Genomic DNA, 20,445 nt, shown 5'->3' on the forward strand with positions numbered 1-20,445 from the left:
GGAGACAGGGTCAGTGTTGATGAGAGTGCAGTGGAGACAGGGTCAGTGTTGATGAGAGTGCAGTGGAGACAGGGTCAGTGTTGCTGAGAGTGCAGTGGAGACAGGGTCAGTGTTGATGAGAGTGCAGTGGAGACAGGGTCAGTGTTGCTGAGAGTGCAGTGGAGACAGGGTCAGTGTTGCTGAGAGTGCAGTGGAGACAGGGTCAGTGCTGAGAGTGCAGTGGAGACAGGGTCAGTGTTGATGAGAGTGCGGTGGAGACAGGGTCAGTGTTGATGAGAGTGCGGTGGAGACAGGGTCAGTGTTGATGAGAGTGCAGTGGAGACAGGGTCAGTGTTGATGAGAGTGCAGTGGAGACAGGGTCAGTGTTGATGAGAGTGCGGTGGAGACAGGGTCAGTGTTGATGAGAGTGCAGTGGAGACAGGGTCAGTGTTGATGAGAGTGCAGTGGAGACAGGGTCAGTGCTGAGAGTGCAGTGGAGACAGGGTCAGTGCTGAGAGTGCAGTGGAGACAGGGTCAGTGTTGATGAGAGTGCGGTGGAGACAGGGTCAGAGTTGATGAGAGTGCGGTGGAGACAGGGTCAGTGTTGATGAGAGTGCGGTGGAGACAGGGTCAGTGCTGAGAGTGCAGTGGAGACAGGGTCAGTGCTGAGAGTGCAGTGGAGACAGGGTCAGTGTTGATGAGAGTGCAGTGGAGACAGGGTCAGTGTTGATGAGAGTGCAGTGGAGACAGGGTCAGTGTTGATGAGAGTGCAGTGGAGACAGGGTCAGTGTTGATGAGAGTGCAGTGGAGACAGGGTCAGTGTTGATGAGAGTGCAGTGGAGACAGGGTCAGTGTTGATGAGAGTGCAGTGCAGACAGGGTCAGTGTTGATGAGAGTGCAGTGGAGACAGGGTCAGTGTTGATGAGAGTGGAGTGGAGACAGGGTCAGTGCTGAGAGTGCAGTGGAGACAGGGTCAGTGTTGATGAGAGTGCAGTGGAGACAGGGTCAGTGTTGATGAGAGTGCAGTGGAGACAGGGTCAGTGTTGATGAGAGTGCGGTGGAGACAGGGTCAGTGTTGATGAGAGTGCGGTGGAGACAGGGTCAGTGCTGAGAGTGCAGTGGAGACAGGGTCAGTGTTGATGAGAGTGCAGTGGAGACAGGGTCAGTGTTGATGAGAGTGCAGTGGAGACAGGGTCAGTGTTGATGAGAGTGCAGTGGAGACAGGGTCAGTGTTGATGAGAGTGCAGTGGAGACAGGGTCAGTGTTGATGAGAGTGCAGTGGAGACAGGGTCAGTGTTGATGAGAGTGCAGTGGAGACAGGGTCAGTGTTGATGAGAGTGCAGTGGAGACAGGGTCAGTGTTGATGAGAGTGCAGTGGAGACAGGGTCAGTGTTGATGAGAGTGCAGTGGAGACAGGGTCAGTGTTGCTGAGAGTGCAGTGGAGACAGGGTCAGTGCTGAGAGTGCAGTGGAGACAGGGTCAGTGCTGAGAGTGCAGTGGAGACAGGGTCAGTGTTGATGAGAGTGCAGTGGAGACAGGGTCAGTGCTGAGAGTGCAGTGGAGACAGGGTCAGTGTTGATGAGAGTGCGGTGGAGACAGGGTCAGAGTTGATGAGAGTGCGGTGGAGACAGGGTCAGTGTTGATGAGAGTGCGGTGGAGACAGGGTCAGTGTTGATGAGAGTGCAGTGGAGACAGGGTCAGTGTTGCTGAGAGTGCAGTGGAGACAGGGTCAGTGTTGCTGAGAGTGCAGTGGAGACAGGGTCAGTGTTGCTGAGAGTGCAGTGGAGACAGGGTCAGTGTTGCTGAGAGTGCAGTGGAGACAGGGTCAGTGTTGCTGAGAGTGCAGTGGAGACAGGGTCAGTGTTGCTGAGAGTGCAGTGGAGACAGGGTCAGTGTTGCTGAGTGTGCAGTGGAGACAGGGTCAGTGTTGCTGAGTGTGCAGTGGAGACAGGGTCAGTGTTGCTGAGTGTGCAGTGGAGACAGGGTCAGTGTTGCTGAGAGTGCAGTGGAGACAGGGTCAGTGTTGCTGAGAGTGCAGTGGAGACAGGGTCAGTGCTGAGAGTGCAGTGGAGACAGGGTCAGTGCTGAGAGTGCAGTGGAGACAGGGTCAGTGCTGAGAGTGCAGTGGAGACAGGGTCAGTGCTGAGAGTGCAGTGGAGACAGGGTCAGTGCTGAGAGTGCAGTGGAGACAGGGTCAGTGCTGAGAGTGCAGTGGAGACAGGGTCAGTGCTGAGAGTGCAGTGGAGACAGGGTCAGTGCTGAGAGTGCAGTGGAGACAGGGTCAGTGCTGAGAGTGCAGTGGAGACAGGGTCAGTGCTGAGAGTGCAGTGGAGACAGGGTCAGTGCTGAGAGTGCAGTGGAGACAGGGTCAGTGCTGAGAGTGCAGTGGAGACAGGGTCAGTGTTGATGAGAGTGCAGTGGAGACAGGGTCAGTGTTGATGAGAGTGCAGTGGAGACAGGGTCAGTGTTGATGAGAGTGCAGTGGAGACAGGGTCAGTGTTGATGAGAGTGCAGTGGAGACAGGGTCAGTGTTGATGAGAGTGCAGTGGAGACAGGGTCAGTGTTGATGAGAGTGCAGTGGAGACAGGGTCAGTGTTGATGAGAGTGCAGTGGAGACAGGGTCAGTGTTGATGAGAGTGCAGTGGAGACAGGGTCAGTGTTGATGAGAGTGCAGTGGAGACAGGGTCAGTGTTGATGAGAGTGCAGTGGAGACAGGGTCAGTGTTGCTGAGAGTGCAGTGGAGACAGGGTCAGTGTTGCTGAGAGTGCAGTGGAGACAGGGTCAGTGTTGCTGAGAGTGCAGTGGAGACAGGGTCAGTGCTGAGAGTGCAGTGGAGACAGGGTCAGTGTTGATGAGAGTGCGGTGGAGACAGGGTCAGTGTTGATGAGAGTGCAGTGGAGACAGGGTCAGTGCTGAGAGTGCAGTGGAGACAGGGTCAGTGTTGATGAGAGTGCAGTGGAGACAGGGTCAGTGTTGATGAGAGTGCAGTGGAGACAGGGTCAGTGTTGATGAGAGTGCGGTGGAGACAGGGTCAGTGTTGATGAGAGTGCGGTGGAGACAGGGTCAGTGTTGCTGAGAGTGCGGTGGAGACAGGGTCAGTGCTGAGAGTGCAGTGGAGACAGGGTCAGTGCTGAGAGTGCAGTGGAGACAGGGTCAGTGTTGATGAGAGTGCAGTGGAGACAGGGTCAGTGTTGCTGAGAGTGCAGTGGAGACAGGGTCAGTGTTGATGAGAGTGCAGTGGAGACAGGGTCAGTGTTGCTGAGAGTGCAGTGGAGACAGGGTCAGTGTTGATGAGAGTGCAGTGGAGACAGGGTCAGTGTTGATGAGAGTGCAGTGGAGACAGGGTCAGTGTTGATGAGAGTGCAGTGGAGACAGGGTCAGTGTTGCTGAGAGTGCAGTGGAGACAGGGTCAGTGCTGAGAGTGCAGTGGAGACAGGGTCAGTGCTGAGAGTGCAGTGGAGACAGGGTCAGTGTTGATGAGAGTGCAGTGGAGACAGGGTCAGTGCTGAGAGTGCAGTGGAGACAGGGTCAGTGTTGATGAGAGTGCGGTGGAGACAGGGTCAGAGTTGATGAGAGTGCGGTGGAGACAGGGTCAGTGTTGATGAGAGTGCGGTGGAGACAGGGTCAGTGCTGAGAGTGCAGTGGAGACAGGGTCAGTGTTGATGAGAGTGCAGTGGAGACAGGGTCAGTGTTGATGAGAGTGCAGTGGAGACAGGGTCAGTGTTGATGAGAGTGCAGTGGAGACAGGGTCAGTGTTGATGAGAGTGCAGTGGAGACAGGGTCAGTGTTGCTGAGAGTGCAGTGGAGACAGGGTCAGTGTTGCTGAGAGTGCAGTGGAGACAGGGTCAGTGTTGCTGAGAGTGCAGTGGAGACAGGGTCAGTGTTGCTGAGAGTGCAGTGGAGACAGGGTCAGTGTTGCTGAGAGTGCAGTGGAGACAGGGTCAGTGTTGCTGAGAGTGCAGTGGAGACAGGGTCAGTGTTGCTGAGAGTGCAGTGGAGACAGGGTCAGTGTTGCTGAGTGTGCAGTGGAGACAGGGTCAGTGTTGCTGAGAGTGCAGTGGAGACAGGGTCAGTGTTGATGAGAGTGCAGTGGAGACAGGGTCAGTGCTGAGAGTGCAGTGGAGACAGGGTCAGTGCTGAGAGTGCAGTGGAGACAGGGTCAGTGCTGAGAGTGCAGTGGAGACAGGGTCAGTGCTGAGAGTGCAGTGGAGACAGGGTCAGTGCTGAGAGTGCAGTGGAGACAGGGTCAGTGCTGAGAGTGCAGTGGAGACAGGGTCAGTGCTGAGAGTGCGGTGGAGACAGGGTCAGTGTTGATGAGAGTGCAGTGGAGACAGGTTCAGTGTTGATGAGAGTGCGGTGGAGACAGGGTCAGAGTTGATGAGAGTGCGGTGGAGACAGGGTCAGTGTTGATGAGAGTGCGGTGGAGACAGGGTCAGTGTTGATGAGAGTGCGGTGGAGACAGGGTCAGTGCTGAGAGTGCAGTGGAGACAGGGTCAGTGTTGATGAGAGTGCGGTGGAGACAGGGTCAGTGCTGAGAGTGCAGTGGAGACAGGGTCAGTGTTGATGAGAGTGCAGTGGAGACAGGGTCAGTGTTGCTGAGAGTGCAGTGGAGACAGGGTCAGTGCTGAGAGTGCAGTGGAGACAGGGTCAGTGCTGAGAGTGCAGTGGAGACAGGGTCAGTGCTGAGAGTGCAGTGGAGACAGGGTCAGTGTTGATGAGAGTGCAGTGGAGACAGGGTCAGTGCTGAGAGTGCAGTGGAGACAGGGTCAGTGTTGATGAGAGTGCGGTGGAGACAGGGTCAGAGTTGATGAGAGTGCGGTGGAGACAGGGTCAGTGTTGATGAGAGTGCGGTGGAGACAGGGTCAGTGCTGAGAGTGCAGTGGAGACAGGGTCAGTGTTGATGAGAGTGCAGTGGAGACAGGGTCAGTGTTGATGAGAGTGCAGTGGAGACAGGGTCAGTGTTGATGAGAGTGCAGTGGAGACAGGGTCAGTGTTGATGAGAGTGCAGTGGAGACAGGATCAGTGTTGCTGAGAGTGCAGTGGAGACAGGGTCAGTGCTGAGAGTGCAGTGGAGACAGGGTCAGTGCTGAGAGTGCAGTGGAGACAGGGTCAGTGTTGCTGAGAGTGCAGTGGAGACAGGGTCAGTGTTGCTGAGAGTGCAGTGGAGACAGGGTCAGTGTTGCTGAGAGTGCAGTGGAGACAGGGTCAGTGTTGCTGAGAGTGCAGTGGAGACAGGGTCAGTGTTGCTGAGAGTGCAGTGGAGACAGGGTCAGTGTTGCTGAGAGTGCAGTGGAGACAGGGTCAGTGCTGAGAGTGCAGTGGAGACAGGGTCAGTGTTGCTGAGTGTGGGGTGGAGACAGGGTCAGTGTTGCTGAGTGTGCAGTGGAGACAGGGTCAGTGTTGCTGAGAGTGCAGTGGAGACAGGGTCAGTGCTGAGAGTGCAGTGGAGACAGGGTCAGTGCTGAGAGTGCAGTGGAGACAGGGTCAGTGCTGAGAGTGCAGTGGAGACAGGGTCAGTGCTGAGAGTGCAGTGGAGACAGGGTCAGTGCTGAGAGTGCAGTGGAGACAGGGTCAGTGCTGAGAGTGCAGTGGAGACAGGGTCAGTGTTGCTGAGAGTGCAGTGGAGACAGGGTCAGTGTTGCTGAGAGTGCAGTGGAGACAGGGTCAGTGTTGCTGAGAGTGCAGTGGAGACAGGGTCAGAGTTGATGAGAGTGCGGTGGAGACAGGGTCAGTGTTGATGAGAGTGCAGTGGAGACAGGGTCAGTGCTGAGAGTGCAGTGGAGACAGGGTCAGTGTTGATGAGAGTGCAGTGGAGACAGGGTCAGTGTTGATGAGAGTGCAGTGGAGACAGGGTCAGTGTTGATGAGAGTGCAGTGGAGACAGGGTCAGTGTTGATGAGAGTGCAGTGGAGACAGGATCAGTGTTGATGAGAGTGCAGTGGAGACAGGGTCAGTGTTGCTGAGAGTGCAGTGGAGACAGGGTCAGTGCTGAGAGTGCAGTGGAGACAGGGTCAGTGCTGAGAGTGCAGTGGAGACAGGGTCAGTGCTGAGAGTGCAGTGGAGACAGGGTCAGTGTTGCTGAGAGTGCAGTGGAGACAGGGTCAGTGTTGCTGAGAGTGCAGTGGAGACAGGGTCAGTGTTGCTGAGAGTGCAGTGGAGACAGGGTCAGTGTTGCTGAGAGTGCAGTGGAGACAGGGTCAGTGTTGCTGAGAGTGCGGTGGAGACAGGGTCAGTGTTGCTGAGAGTGCGGTGGAGACAGGGTCAGTGTTGCTGAGTGTGGGGTGGAGACAGGGTCAGTGTTGCTGAGTGTGCAGTGGAGACAGGGTCAGTGTTGCTGAGAGTGCAGTGGAGACAGGGTCAGTGTTGCTGAGAGTGCAGTGGAGACAGGGTCAGTGTTGCTGAGAGTGCAGTGGAGACAGGGTCAGTGTTGCTGAGAGTGCAGTGGAGACAGGGTCAGTGCTGAGAGTGCAGTGGAGACAGGGTCAGTGTTGCTGAGTGTGGGGTGGAGACAGGGTCAGTGTTGCTGAGTGTGCAGTGGAGACAGGGTCAGTGTTGCTGAGAGTGCAGTGGAGACAGGGTCAGTGCTGAGAGTGCAGTGGAGACAGGGTCAGTGCTGAGAGTGCAGTGGAGACAGGGTCAGTGCTGAGAGTGCAGTGGAGACAGGGTCAGTGCTGAGAGTGCAGTGGAGACAGGGTCAGTGCTGAGAGTGCAGTGGAGACAGGGTCAGTGCTGAGAGTGCAGTGGAGACAGGGTCAGTGTTGCTGAGAGTGCAGTGGAGACAGGGTCAGTGTTGCTGAGAGTGCAGTGGAGACAGGGTCAGTGTTGCTGAGAGTGCAGTGGAGACAGGGTCAGAGTTGATGAGAGTGCGGTGGAGACAGGGTCAGTGTTGATGAGAGTGCAGTGGAGACAGGGTCAGTGCTGAGAGTGCAGTGGAGACAGGGTCAGTGTTGATGAGAGTGCAGTGGAGACAGGGTCAGTGTTGATGAGAGTGCAGTGGAGACAGGGTCAGTGTTGATGAGAGTGCAGTGGAGACAGGGTCAGTGTTGATGAGAGTGCAGTGGAGACAGGATCAGTGTTGATGAGAGTGCAGTGGAGACAGGGTCAGTGTTGCTGAGAGTGCAGTGGAGACAGGGTCAGTGCTGAGAGTGCAGTGGAGACAGGGTCAGTGCTGAGAGTGCAGTGGAGACAGGGTCAGTGCTGAGAGTGCAGTGGAGACAGGGTCAGTGTTGCTGAGAGTGCAGTGGAGACAGGGTCAGTGTTGCTGAGAGTGCAGTGGAGACAGGGTCAGTGTTGCTGAGAGTGCAGTGGAGACAGGGTCAGTGTTGCTGAGAGTGCAGTGGAGACAGGGTCAGTGTTGCTGAGAGTGCGGTGGAGACAGGGTCAGTGTTGCTGAGAGTGCGGTGGAGACAGGGTCAGTGTTGCTGAGTGTGGGGTGGAGACAGGGTCAGTGTTGCTGAGTGTGCAGTGGAGACAGGGTCAGTGTTGCTGAGAGTGCAGTGGAGACAGGGTCAGTGTTGCTGAGTGTGCAGTGGAGACAGGGTCAGTGCTGAGAGTGCAGTGGAGACAGGGTCAGTGCTGAGAGTGCAGTGGAGACAGGGTCAGTGCTGAGTGTGCAGTGGAGACAGGGTCAGTGCTGAGAGTGCAGTGGAGACAGGGTCAGTGCTGAGAGTGCAGTGGAGACAGGGTCAGTGCTGAGAGTGCAGTGGAGACAGGGTCAGTGCTGAGAGTGCAGTGGAGACAGGGTCAGTGCTGAGAGTGCAGTGGAGACAGGGTCAGTGCTGAGAGTGCAGTGGAGACAGGGTCAGTGTTGCTGAGAGTGCAGTGGAGACAGGGTCAGTGCTGAGAGTGCAGTGGAGACAGGGTCAGTGTTGCTGAGAGTGCAGTGGAGACAGGGTCAGTGCTGAGAGTGCAGTGGAGACAGGGTCAGTGCTGAGAGTGCAGTGGAGACAGGGTCAGTGCTGAGAGTGCAGTGGAGACAGGGTCAGTGCTGAGAGTGCAGTGGAGACAGGGTCAGTGCTGAGAGTGCAGTGGAGACAGGGTCAGTGCTGAGAGTGCAGTGGAGACAGGGTCAGTGCTGAGAGTGCAGTGGAGACAGGGTCAGTGCTGAGAGTGCAGTGGAGACAGGGTCAGTGCTGAGAGTGCAGTGGAGACAGGGTCAGTGCTGAGAGTGCAGTGGAGACAGGGTCAGTGCTGAGAGTGCAGTGGAGACAGGGTCAGTGCTGAGAGTGCAGTGGAGACAGGGTCAGTGCTGAGAGTGCAGTGGAGACAGGGTCAGTGCTGAGAGTGCGGTGGAGACAGGGTCAGTGCTGAGAGTGCGGTGGAGACAGGGTCAGTGCTGAGAGTGCGGTGGAGACAGGGTCAGTGCTGAGAGTGCGGTGGAGACAGGGTCAGTGCTGAGAGTGCGGTGGAGACAGGGTCAGTGCTGAGAGTGCGGTGGAGACAGGGTCAGAGTTGATGAGAGTGCGGTGGAGACAGGGTCAGTGTTGATGAGAGTGCGGTGGAGACACGGTCAGTACTGAGAGTGCAGTGGAGACACGGTCAGTGTTGATGAGAGTGCGGTGGAGACACGGTCAGTGCTGAGAGTGCGGTGGAGACACGGTCAGTGCTGAGAGTGCGGTGGAGACACGGTCAGTGCTGAGAGTGCGGTGGAGACACGGTCAGTGCTGAGAGTGCGGTGGAGACACGGTCAGTGCTGAGAGTGCGGTGGAGACACGGTCAGTGCTGAGAGTGCGGTGGAGACACGGTCAGTGCTGAGAGTGCGGTGGAGACACGGTCAGTGCTGAGAGTGCGGTGGAGACACGGTCAGTGCTGAGAGTGCGGTGGAGACACGGTCAGTGCTGAGAGTGCGGTGGAGACACGGTCAGTGCTGAGAGTGCGGTGGAGACACGGTCAGTGCTGAGAGTGCGGTGGAGACACGGTCAGTGCTGAGAGTGCGGTGGAGACACGGTCAGTGCTGAGAGTGCGGTGGAGACACGGTCAGTGCTGAGAGTGCGGTGGAGACACGGTCAGTGCTGAGAGTGCGGTGGAGACACGGTCAGTGCTGAGAGTGCGGTGGAGACACGGTCAGTGCTGAGAGTGCGGTGGAGACACGGTCAGTGCTGAGAGTGCGGTGGAGACACGGTCAGTGCTGAGAGTGCGGTGGAGACACGGTCAGTGCTGAGAGTGCGGTGGAGACACGGTCAGTGCTGAGAGTGCGGTGGAGACACGGTCAGTGCTGAGAGTGCGGTGGAGACACGGTCAGTGCTGAGAGTGCGGTGGAGACACGGTCAGTGCTGAGAGTGCGGTGGAGACACGGTCAGTGCTGAGAGTGCGGTGGAGACACGGTCAGTGCTGAGAGTGCGGTGGAGACACGGTCAGTGCTGAGAGTGCGGTGGAGACACGGTCAGTGCTGAGAGTGCGGTGGAGACACGGTCAGTGCTGAGAGTGCGGTGGAGACACGGTCAGTGCTGAGAGTGCGGTGGAGACACGGTCAGTGCTGAGAGTGCGGTGGAGACACGGTCAGTGCTGAGAGTGCGGTGGAGACACGGTCAGTGCTGAGAGTGCGGTGGAGACACGGTCAGTGCTGAGAGTGCGGTGGAGACACGGTCAGTGCTGAGAGTGCGGTGGAGACACGGTCAGTGCTGAGAGTGCGGTGGAGACACGGTCAGTGCTGAGAGTGCGGTGGAGACACGGTCAGTGCTGAGAGTGCGGTGGAGACACGGTCAGTGCTGAGAGTGCGGTGGAGACACGGTCAGTGCTGAGAGTGCGGTGGAGACACGGTCAGTGCTGAGAGTGCGGTGGAGACACGGTCAGTGCTGAGAGTGCGGTGGAGACACGGTCAGTGCTGAGAGTGCGGTGGAGACACGGTCAGTGCTGAGAGTGCGGTGGAGACACGGTCAGTGCTGAGAGTGCGGTGGAGACACGGTCAGTGCTGAGAGTGCGGTGGAGACACGGTCAGTGCTGAGAGTGCGGTGGAGACACGGTCAGTGCTGAGAGTGCGGTGGAGACACGGTCAGTGCTGAGAGTGCGGTGGAGACACGGTCAGTGCTGAGAGTGCGGTGGAGACACGGTCAGTGCTGAGAGTGCGGTGGAGACACGGTCAGTGCTGAGAGTGCGGTGGAGACACGGTCAGTGCTGAGAGTGCGGTGGAGACACGGTCAGTGCTGAGAGTGCGGTGGAGACACGGTCAGTGCTGAGAGTGCGGTGGAGACACGGTCAGTGCTGAGAGTGCGGTGGAGACACGGTCAGTGCTGAGAGTGCGGTGGAGACACGGTCAGTGCTGAGAGTGCGGTGGAGACACGGTCAGTGCTGAGAGTGCGGTGGAGACACGGTCAGTGCTGAGAGTGCGGTGGAGACACGGTCAGTGCTGAGAGTGCGGTGGAGACACGGTCAGTGCTGAGAGTGCGGTGGAGACACGGTCAGTGCTGAGAGTGCGGTGGAGACACGGTCAGTGCTGAGAGTGCGGTGGAGACACGGTCAGTGCTGAGAGTGCGGTGGAGACACGGTCAGTGCTGAGAGTGCGGTGGAGACACGGTCAGTGCTGAGAGTGCGGTGGAGACACGGTCAGTGCTGAGAGTGCGGTGGAGACACGGTCAGTGCTGAGAGTGCGGTGGAGACACGGTCAGTGCTGAGAGTGCGGTGGAGACACGGTCAGTGCTGAGAGTGCGGTGGAGACACGGTCAGTGCTGAGAGTGCGGTGGAGACACGGTCAGTGCTGAGAGTGCGGTGGAGACACGGTCAGTGCTGAGAGTGCGGTGGAGACACGGTCAGTGCTGAGAGTGCGGTGGAGACACGGTCAGTGCTGAGAGTGCGGTGGAGACACGGTCAGTGCTGAGAGTGCGGTGGAGACACGGTCAGTGCTGAGAGTGCGGTGGAGACACGGTCAGTGCTGAGAGTGCGGTGGAGACACGGTCAGTGCTGAGAGTGCGGTGGAGACAGGGTCAGTGCTGAGAGTGCGGTGGAGACAGGGTCAGTGCTGAGAGTGCGGTGGAGACAGGGTCAGTGCTGAGAGTGCGGTGGAGACACGGTCAGTGCTGAGAGTGCGGTGGAGACACGGTCAGTGCTGAGAGTGCGGTGGAGACACGGTCAGTGCTGAGAGTGCGGTGGAGACACGGTCAGTGTTGAGAGTGCGGTGGAGACACGGTCAGTGTTGAGAGTGCGGTGGAGACAGGGTCAATGCTGAGAGTGCAGTGGAGACAGGGTCAATGCTGAGAGTGCAGTGGAGACAGGGTCAATGCTGAGAGTGCCGTGGAGACAGGGTCAGTGCTGAGAGTGCGGTGGAGACAGGGTCAGAGTTGAGAGTGCAGTGGAGACAGGGTCAGAGTTGAGAGTGCGGTGGAGACAGGGTCAGAGTTGAGAGTGCGGTGGAGACAGGGTCAGTCGAGATATTTAAAAGGGAAATGGATTATTATCTGAAAAGAGGAATGTGCATGTATACAGAGTGAAGGCAGGAAACTGACACTTGGTGAATTGCTGATAAGGTGAGAGCAGCAGATTCACAAGGGATAGGATGGCCTTCTTCTGCATTCTATTTGATGATTCTATGACCCTTTCTCTGCTTCCTATCACCAGTTGTGCATTTGTCTCAGATTTCCTTGTCGACGTACAATGGTCTATATCCCAACCATTCTGCTAAAGCAATGCAGAAATAGTGTGAAGAGAACCTTCTCAGTCTCCTCAGATCCTTTGGGACTATTTTGAATTGATCACTTTTGGTACAGAATAGCAGCTGCCACGGTTTGTCGTGTACAAGTTCCTTTATTGCAATATGAAGCTCAGACAATTCGAATATTGATAGGATTATCCTACCTCCCACAAATGGCCAATGATGGGTGCGTCTGCCCACGAGTGTTCAGCATTAAGACCAATTTTACCGTTCTTAAAGACAATAAAACTTAAAGATTTATCAAACCACCTGTAAAAAAGGAGATGTGTATTACAAACAGTGTCCAAGGTTCACCTTCTGCTCAGAAACCCCTCCCTGAGTAACTCTCCCCCAGAGGGACGCTCCCACTCACAGAACCTCCCCTTCCCCCAGACTGAGCCTCCCGCTCTCAAACACTCCCTTACCGACCTCCCCTACACCCCTGACCCCCCACATCCCTACTCACCTCCCCCACACCCCTGACCCCGCACATCCCTACTCAGCTCCCTACACTCCTACTCTCCCCCCACCACTACTCTCCCCCCACACAACCCTACTCACCTCCCCCACACCCCTGACCAGGTCCTCCCCAACAGACTTAACCAGGTCACCCTCAAACAGACACTGCTCAACTTGCTCAGTCATTGGTCCAGGTCAGTCACCCACCTGTACCCAGGTCAGTCACCTACCTGTCATAGCATTTGCCATGTAGCAAAGACTTAGCATAATTATCGAGTGAAGACACTGGATCGTCTTTGCGGAATCCCTGCTCTGTATCATCCAGGGTTACAAAGAAAGCTGCCTTCTCAATGGTGTCCAATGACAGCTTGTTCCTTCCCTGGCTGAAGAAGGAGTTACGAGCTTTAGCCCAGGGTATCCTAGAATGAGAGGATGTAAAACACACAGTGGAGACTTAACAGGAACAGACAAGGCAAATATAGACATTCAACAAAAGTGTACTTCTATGTCCTTGATGCTGCGGTAATCTAAGCATGCTGCACGTTAATAGCACTGAACAGCAGCAGGTAGAGTTGATCTTACAGTAAAACATCATGGCTACTGGAAATAATTTAAGGTATCGAAAACTCTCTTGTAGAACCCCAGGCGATCCTCCTGCTTACCAGCTCAACCATCAAGTTAACCAACTTAACTCCAAACAGGATCCAGTCCACCTGATAAACCGGCCCCACAAATCAGCGAGTGGTGGTCATACAGAGTCTGGTTACACTGAGCAAAGTGTGGCAGTGATACAGCTTTCTGTGGTCTTTTTGGGAGATAGTCCAGGACCGACAACAGAGCTCAGAGAGTGAATGAACTGGGAGGCAGTAATGTGTGGTGTAGGTATGGGGGTGAGGAAGAAAACATCAACACAACAAAACCTTTTCTATTCAGAATGAAAGAGTGAGCTGGTATTTTGACAGGGTCTTTATGATCCCAAAGCATTTCCTAGCCACAGTTTAGGAAGCGTAGAACCAATCATTACCTGATCATTACTGAGTGGTCAGATTGGAACATGAACAGTTATGGATAAAGGAGAAGTCGTATTTAATAAATCATATTGAATTCTTTGAGAAGCTAACTCAAGGAGTGGATGTAATTTCCATGGACTTCCAGAAGGTATTCGAGAAGGAGACTTGTCAGCTAAAATGAAAGCTGACAGAATTGAGGGAAGCCTGTTGATTAGATTGGCTTGGTGTTAGAAGACATTGTAGTAATCATGGTAGAAAATGATGTGTGTTGTCCACAAGGAACTATATTCACCACATTTATCAATGACTTAGATCGCATGACAAAGAGCCATATATCTATATTTACTGAATTGTAAACAGACATTGACAGATGAAGGAATTGGGAAAAACTGGTATATTTGACAAAGAAAGATAGATGCAAGTATTATTTAAATGGTGAAATACTAGAAACACTGGAGCTCCCAAGAGATTCAGGGATCCACGTCCACAGAACAGCTTCCAAATTAAAAGGGCTAAAGGATTAGAAACCTTTATAACTCAAAGCAGAGAGTATAAAGTGAGGAGATTTTGTTACAAATGGACAAAGGACTGGTTAGACTGCATCCTGGAGCACTGAGGACTGAATGTTTGGGTACACCGAGGGAGAATTTATCATGGCCAATGCACCTAACCAGCATGTCTTTCGGATTGTGGGAGGAAACCAGAGTACCCAGAGGAAACTCACGCAGACACGGGAGAACATGCAAACTCCACACAGACAGTAGAAGGTGTGCAGTGCAAAATGACCAGAATGTTACCAGGGCTACAATGGTTAGATTATGAGGATAAATTACATCTCGGCTCGAGTTTCCTGGAATATGAGGGATTAAGGGGTGTTTCAATGGGTTTGTAGGATTTTGGTTAGATAAAGAGGATGTTTTCCACTGATGGGGGAGTTTAGGACAAGGTTACCAAGCCTTCATGTAAAGGAAGATCAAAGTGTGGGATTGTCTCCCATTGGAAACTCGATTCAGCATTTTAAATTGGATAAGCAGGTTCTAGCAAGCCAACAGGATAAAAAGAGATGGAATCAAGGGGGGGGGGGGGGGGGACTGGGTAAAAAATCAGCCTTGTTCTCATTGAATGGTGGAACAGGGTTCAAGGGGCTGAATGGCCTCCTCACTAGGACTCAATCTGATCCTTTCAGCTGGTGAAGAGGAGGAGCATAGAACATAGAACAGTACAGCACAGAACAGGCCCTTTGGCCCACAATGTTGTGCCGAGCTTTATCTAAAACCAAGATCAAGCTATCCCACTCCCTATCATCCTGGTGTGCTCCATGTGCCTATCCAATAACCGCTTAAATGTTCCTAAGTGTCTGACTCCACTATCACTGCAACCAGTCCATTCCACACCCCAACCACTCTCTGCGTAAAGAACCTACCTCTGATATCCTTCCTATATCTCCCACCATGAACCCTATAGTTATGCCCCCTTGTAATAGCTCCATCCACCCGAGGAAATAGTCTTTGAACGTTCACTCTATCTATCCCCTTCATCATTTTATAAACCTCTATTAAGTCTCCCCTCAGCCTCCTCCGCTCCAGAGAGAACAGCCCTAGCTCCCTCAACCTTTCCTCATAAGACCTACCCTCCAAACCAGGCAGCGTCCTGGTAAATCTCCTCTGCACTCTTTCCAGCGCTTCCACATCCTTCTTATAGTGAGGTGACCAGAACTGCACACAATATTCCAAATGTGGTCTCACCAAGGTCCTGTACAGTTGCAGCATAACCCCACGGCTCTTAAACTCCAACCCCCTGTTAATAAAAGCTAACACACTATAGGCCTTCTTCACAGCTCTATCCACTTGAGTGGCAACCTTCAGAGATCTGTGGATATGGACCCCAAGATCTCTCTGTTCCTCCAGTCTTCAGAACCCTACCTTTGACCCTGTAATCCACATTTAAATTAGTCCTACCAAATTGAATCACCTCACATTTATCAGGGTTAAACTCCATTTGCCATTTTTCAGCCCAGCTTTGCATCCTATCTATGTCTCTTTGCAGCCTACAACAGCCCTCCACCTCATCCACTACTCCACCAATCTTGGTGTCATCAGCAAATTTACTGATTCACCCTTCAGCCCCCTCCTCTAAGTCATTAATAAAAATCACAAAGAGCTGAGGACCAAGCACTGATCCCTGTGGCACTCTGCTAGCAACCTGCCTCCAGTCCGAAAATTTTCCATCCACCACCACCCTCTGTCTTCGATCAGATAGCCAGTTACCTATCCAATCGGCCAACTTTCCCTCTATCCCACACCTCCTTACTTTCATCATAAGCCGACCATGGGGGACCTTATCAAACGCCTTACTAAAATCCATGTATATGACATCAACTGCCCTACCTTCATCAGCACACTTAGTTACCTCCTCAAAAAATTCAATCAAATTTGTGAGGCGCGACTTGCCCTTCACGAATCCGTGCTGACTATCCCGGATTAATCCGCATCTTTCTAAATGGTCGTAAATCCCATCCCCGAGGACCTTTTCCATCAATTTACCAACCACTGAAGTAAGACTAACCGGTCTATAATTACCAGGGTCATTTCTATTCCCTTTCTTAAACAGAGGAACAACATTCGCCACTTTCCAGTCCTCTGGCACCATCCCCGAGGACAGTAAGGACCCAAAGATCAAAGCCAAAGGCTCTGCAATCTCATCCCTTGCCTCCCAAAGAATCCTAGGATACATTTCATCAGGCCCAGGGGACTTATCGACCTTCAGTTTATTCAAAACTGCCAGTACATCCTCCCTCCGAACATCTATTTCCTCTAGCCTATTAGCCTGTAACACCTTCTCTTCCTCAAAAACATGGCCCCTCTCCTTGGTGAACACTGAAGAAAAGTATTCATTCATCACCTCACCTATCTCTACTGACTCCATACTCAAGTTCCCACTACTGTCCTTGACCGGCCCTAACCTCACCCTGGTCATTCTTTTATTCCTCACATAAGAGTAAAAAGCCTTGGGGTTTTCCTTGATCCGACCCGCCAAGGACTTCTCATGTCCCCTTCTCGGTCTCCTAAGCCCCTTTTTCAGCTCATTCCTTGCTAACTTGTAACCCTCAATCGAGCCATCTGAACCTTGTTTCCTCATCCCTACATAAGCTTCCCACTTCCTTTTCACAAGACATTCCACCTCTTTCGTGAACCATGGTTCCCTCACTCGGCCATTTCCTCCCTGCCTGACAGGGACATACCTATCAAGGACACCCAGTATTTGTTCCTTTGCCTTCTGCTCAGTACAACAGCGATTCCTTTCTTTGATGCAGTGGTTAATTATTGGGGCAACACCTGAAGAGTTTGAATAATTTCCATCAAGTGAAATTATGAAATGCAATAAATTTGGTCACCAATGATCAGAAAACATAGCAGATTCTTTAAAAATCCATTGGGTCACAAACCACCTGAAGAGGCAGGAGCTGACAGCCCTCCCTGGTGTGGCCTATGTATGACTAAATCCCAAGAACACAAAGGCAATCCTTCATAGGATCAGGAGGAAGCCATTCAGCCCCTCAGGTCTGTGCCACCATTCAGTTCCTTCATGGCTGATCTCTGTTGCTACTTCATTGACCATATCCCGTGATATCATCACCTCATCAAATTGACCCAATTTCAGTGGACCCCACGCATCCCTCACTTGTAGGCTGGAGATTCCAGATTTCCATTCGCCACACCTGTACATTCCTGAAGTAGTACTGCTGTGTCAGTGGTTCTGTTCTCTTGGTACCTGTGCCTGCATTCAGCCCTCCGCCCAGGAATAGTAGCAGCCACAGGGTTAGCCAGGCCTCTCCTCGAGTTCTCACCTGTCACCGGCAGTCAGAGCCGCCAGTTTCTCCTCTCCAGGCTGGGGCAGTGACTGGTCATCCAAGATCTTTTGCATCTGAAGTTGAATCTCACAGGGTTTGAGCAGCCTGCCACTGTGGTAGAGCCAGACCTTGAAGTAACGACCTCTGTGGTAAACGGCAATATGCTTGCTGTCCTTGAGGTGCTGGAGGGTGTCTGAGTGAGAGAAGGGGTGTGTCAGAGAGATAGCGAGGGAGCGAGGCACACAAAATGGCCAACAAGAAAACATGACAAGAATTTATTGACAGTGTTGAGGTAAATCAGACAAAAGTACATCGGGCAAGTAGCACGAAGCTCCTGCCCCTGTGTTTGAGCAAAGCCAGAGAAATGTTAAACAGAGAAGCAGACAGTCAGAAGCTGCATTAGCAAATTGAACAGGAGCCAGGCAGTTACTGGACTCGATGCAAAGCTCGGCTTTCTAATAAAGAAGGAACTGAGAGTGGGACATGAGGAAAGGTGACATCCAGACACAAATGAAGATGTGACCAGTGAGAAACTCAGGACGAACAACGTCTGCAAAGTGATTCCTCCCCTCATGATGAGTTGGGTATTAGATTTCTGCAGCCTTCTAGGAGAATTCATTTACTCAAATGTATGTCACCCAGTGCACATTCACAGCAAAATCTGACTGGAGAATGCTCCATCCCAAAATACTTTCACAGTGGACAGCGCCCTTGCTCCTTGCACGGGGCAGGGGCTGCCAATGAAATGCTGAGGGAAAGGAAATGGACGGTCAGGAGCGTGGGCCATGTTGTAACAGTCACAACCCCAACCCAGTAATCGCTGAACCAAAAGACAATTCACAAGGGTTCCTCACCACTGGCACACCACCCAATGAATGGGGCGAACAGGGACAAACAATTGGGTGAGTCGGTTGGAGTTCACCCACCCCAGCGGCAAATCCACTTCAGGCAGAAATCCAGAGAGATGAACACCACAAGATAACTCAACACACATGCACTGGACACTCGCTCGCTCACTCACAGCGAAGAGACGCTCGCTCACTCACAGCGAAGAGACGCTCGCTCACTCACAGCGAAGAGACGCTCGCTCACTCACAGCGAAGAGACGCTCGCTCACTCACAGCGAAGAGACGCTCGCTCACTCACAGCGAAGAGACGCTCGCTCACTCACAGCGAAGAGACGCTCGCTCACTCACAGCGAAGAGACGCTCGCTCACTCACAGCGAAGAGACGCTCGCTCACTCACAGCGAAGAGACGCTCGCTCACTCACAGCGAAGAGACGCTCGCTCACTCACAGCGAAGAGACGCTCGCTCACTCACAGCGAAGAGACGCTCGCTCACTCACAGCGAAGAGACGCTCGCTCACTCACAGCGAAGAGACACTCACTCACAGCGAAGAGACACTCACTCACTGCAGTCCCTCACAATCTCACTCACTCACACTACAGCCCCTCACACTGCAGCCATTCACACACTCATTCACTCACATTGTCTCACCCGTATGTTTGTTCGATGACCTGTTTCCTTTCACATTTCTACAATGAAGCAATTGGCAGCAAGCATTTAAAGGGCATTATGATAGAGGCAGAGAGATTGCTCAGGATGTAACTGTACCTGTCTCTAAACCCGGAATACGATTGGAATTGAACATACGTTCGTACTGATAGGAGCACATGGGGATTGCACTTTGACCCATAAGCTGAAAGGAAGAGTGAAAACACACAGAGTAAATAAAAAAACCTGTAATGGAGGTGGGTGTGGTGGTGGCAGGCAGTGAGGAGAGGAGAGGAGTGAAATGCAGGGAGCACACCTGTCACAAAGTTCACACCAGAGAGAAAGAGAGAGACAGACAGACAGATTCAATACATCACAGCGACAGACACAAAGACAATGAAACAGAAAGCAGCTTTGGAAATAGACATTTACACTAATGCCTTGACAGGACCTGGATTTGAGGTGACCTCACAGGGGCATCCATTCATATACAACCGTCCACATGGGTGTGTGCAGAGCTTTCTCAAATAATATAAACCATTGAAACAAGCTGAGAGTGCATTGCAAGGCTGGGAGGGTATCAGTGAGCTGGTCAAAGACCCCCTTACCCTCACTGCAGTTGCTTGGTGTTAATGTTGACATCCCTACCCCCTCTCCCCTCCCTCTCCATGAGCCTCTTACCTGAGTACAGGCCGGGAATGCGGGCTGTATTAAACAGCCACTCAAACTGCGAGGAGCAGAGAGGAACTGTCGATCCGGTGAGGTAAACCTGTGTCCGGTCAGCAGAGTGCCCCAAAACTCACACAGCCATGTCAGGGGAAATCAGGAAAGGGGGAGGGCCGGATGGTTCCAATTTGACAAAGGGAGGCCAGGGAAAAGGACGAAGAGGAAGAAACACAGAAAGAGGAGATAGCAAAATCAGCCAGCATTTTAAAAATTGTCAAAATTGTAGAGAGTTAAACACTTTCACACGCAGTTCACATTCTGCCTTTACTCTGTATCTAACCCCGTACTGTACCGGTCCTGGGAATATTTGATGCTGACAGTGTAGAGGGAGCTTTACTCTGTATTTAACCCTATGCTGTACTTGTCCTGGGAGTGTTTGAAGGGGACAGTGTAGAGAGACTTTTACTCTGTATCTAACCTTGTGCTGTAACTGTCCTGGGAGTGTTTGATGGGGATAATCTTTCAAAACTACGGCCGGTTTCTTAGAATTTTTTTGTAAGTGCCGAATTCGCATAAAAATGAGTGTAATTCCCGCTGATTTTTTAGCACGATTTTCAAAATGAATCTCCCAAACTCTGTGCCTCAGGGAGATTCACGCTGAAAATCAGTGGGCGGTGTCTATTCCTGCTGGAGAGGCTGGCAGCAGAGCGCTGAGCCCGCCACTGCACATGTGCCGATCTGTCAGCACCAAGATCAGCGCATGTGCAGTAACCCCGTCCGCACTGCTGGCATCCCGATCGCTGGACAGCTCAATCACTGGGCAGCCCAGTGACCCCCCCATCGCTGCCCGCCAGAACACACCCACCCTGATCACTGGCCTCCTGGATATCTTTGGGCCAGCCTCGAACTCTCCTCTCCTGGCCTGCTTCGACCTCCCCAACCTGCCCCCACACCCCCCCTCCCCCAACACCCCCGGCAGCTCGGGCAGCGCAGTGGGCTTGGAGAATCGCCCCCTATATTTTTTCTTAAAATTCTGCAGATGATCAGAATCCAAATGTCTAAATAATGCAACAAAAATATAGTTTTGAAAGACATGATTCTCTTGCCCCTCAAGTACTGTGTTGATCAGATGGTTTCTTGGAAAAAGGCAGACTTGCCCAAAAAGGAACTGATGGGCCTCTTTCAAAAAATCGAAGTCAGCAGTCCAATGTTTAGATAATGCAATGACTTTTCATATTTTAAAAGGCCATCAGTTCACATTTGGACAGAGAGAAAGACAAGAATTTAGCTGACCAGCCTGGTACAGGAGAGGAAAGAGCTGGTTTGTTTGATTTGAACTGTAATCACTTTAATTGACATGGAGA

At 52.9% G+C, this 20,445-nt stretch overlaps 1 protein-coding gene across 1 annotated transcript in view; it reads right to left on the reverse strand.

Annotated features, from left to right (window-relative positions):
• Positions 1-11,563: 11,563 nt before the first annotated feature.
• The window catches only part of LOC144498745 (carnitine O-palmitoyltransferase 1, liver isoform-like), a 45,851-nt gene continuing 36,969 nt past the window's right edge, over positions 11,564-20,445 (reverse strand). Inside the window, exons 9-12 of the mRNA XM_078220362.1 lie at positions 18,536-18,620; positions 16,918-17,113; positions 12,291-12,479; positions 11,564-11,871 (exon numbers count right to left, since the gene is read on the reverse strand). Of these exons, the coding sequence (XP_078076488.1) occupies positions 11,757-11,871; positions 12,291-12,479; positions 16,918-17,113; positions 18,536-18,620 (585 nt within the window). The 3' untranslated portion in view covers positions 11,564-11,756. The remainder of the gene's footprint in view (positions 11,872-12,290; positions 12,480-16,917; positions 17,114-18,535; positions 18,621-20,445) is intronic.

The sequence above is a fragment of the Mustelus asterias genome, chromosome 9 (assembly GCF_964213995.1).
Source record: "Mustelus asterias chromosome 9, sMusAst1.hap1.1, whole genome shotgun sequence".
Lineage (NCBI taxonomy): Eukaryota > Metazoa > Chordata > Chondrichthyes > Carcharhiniformes > Triakidae > Mustelus > Mustelus asterias.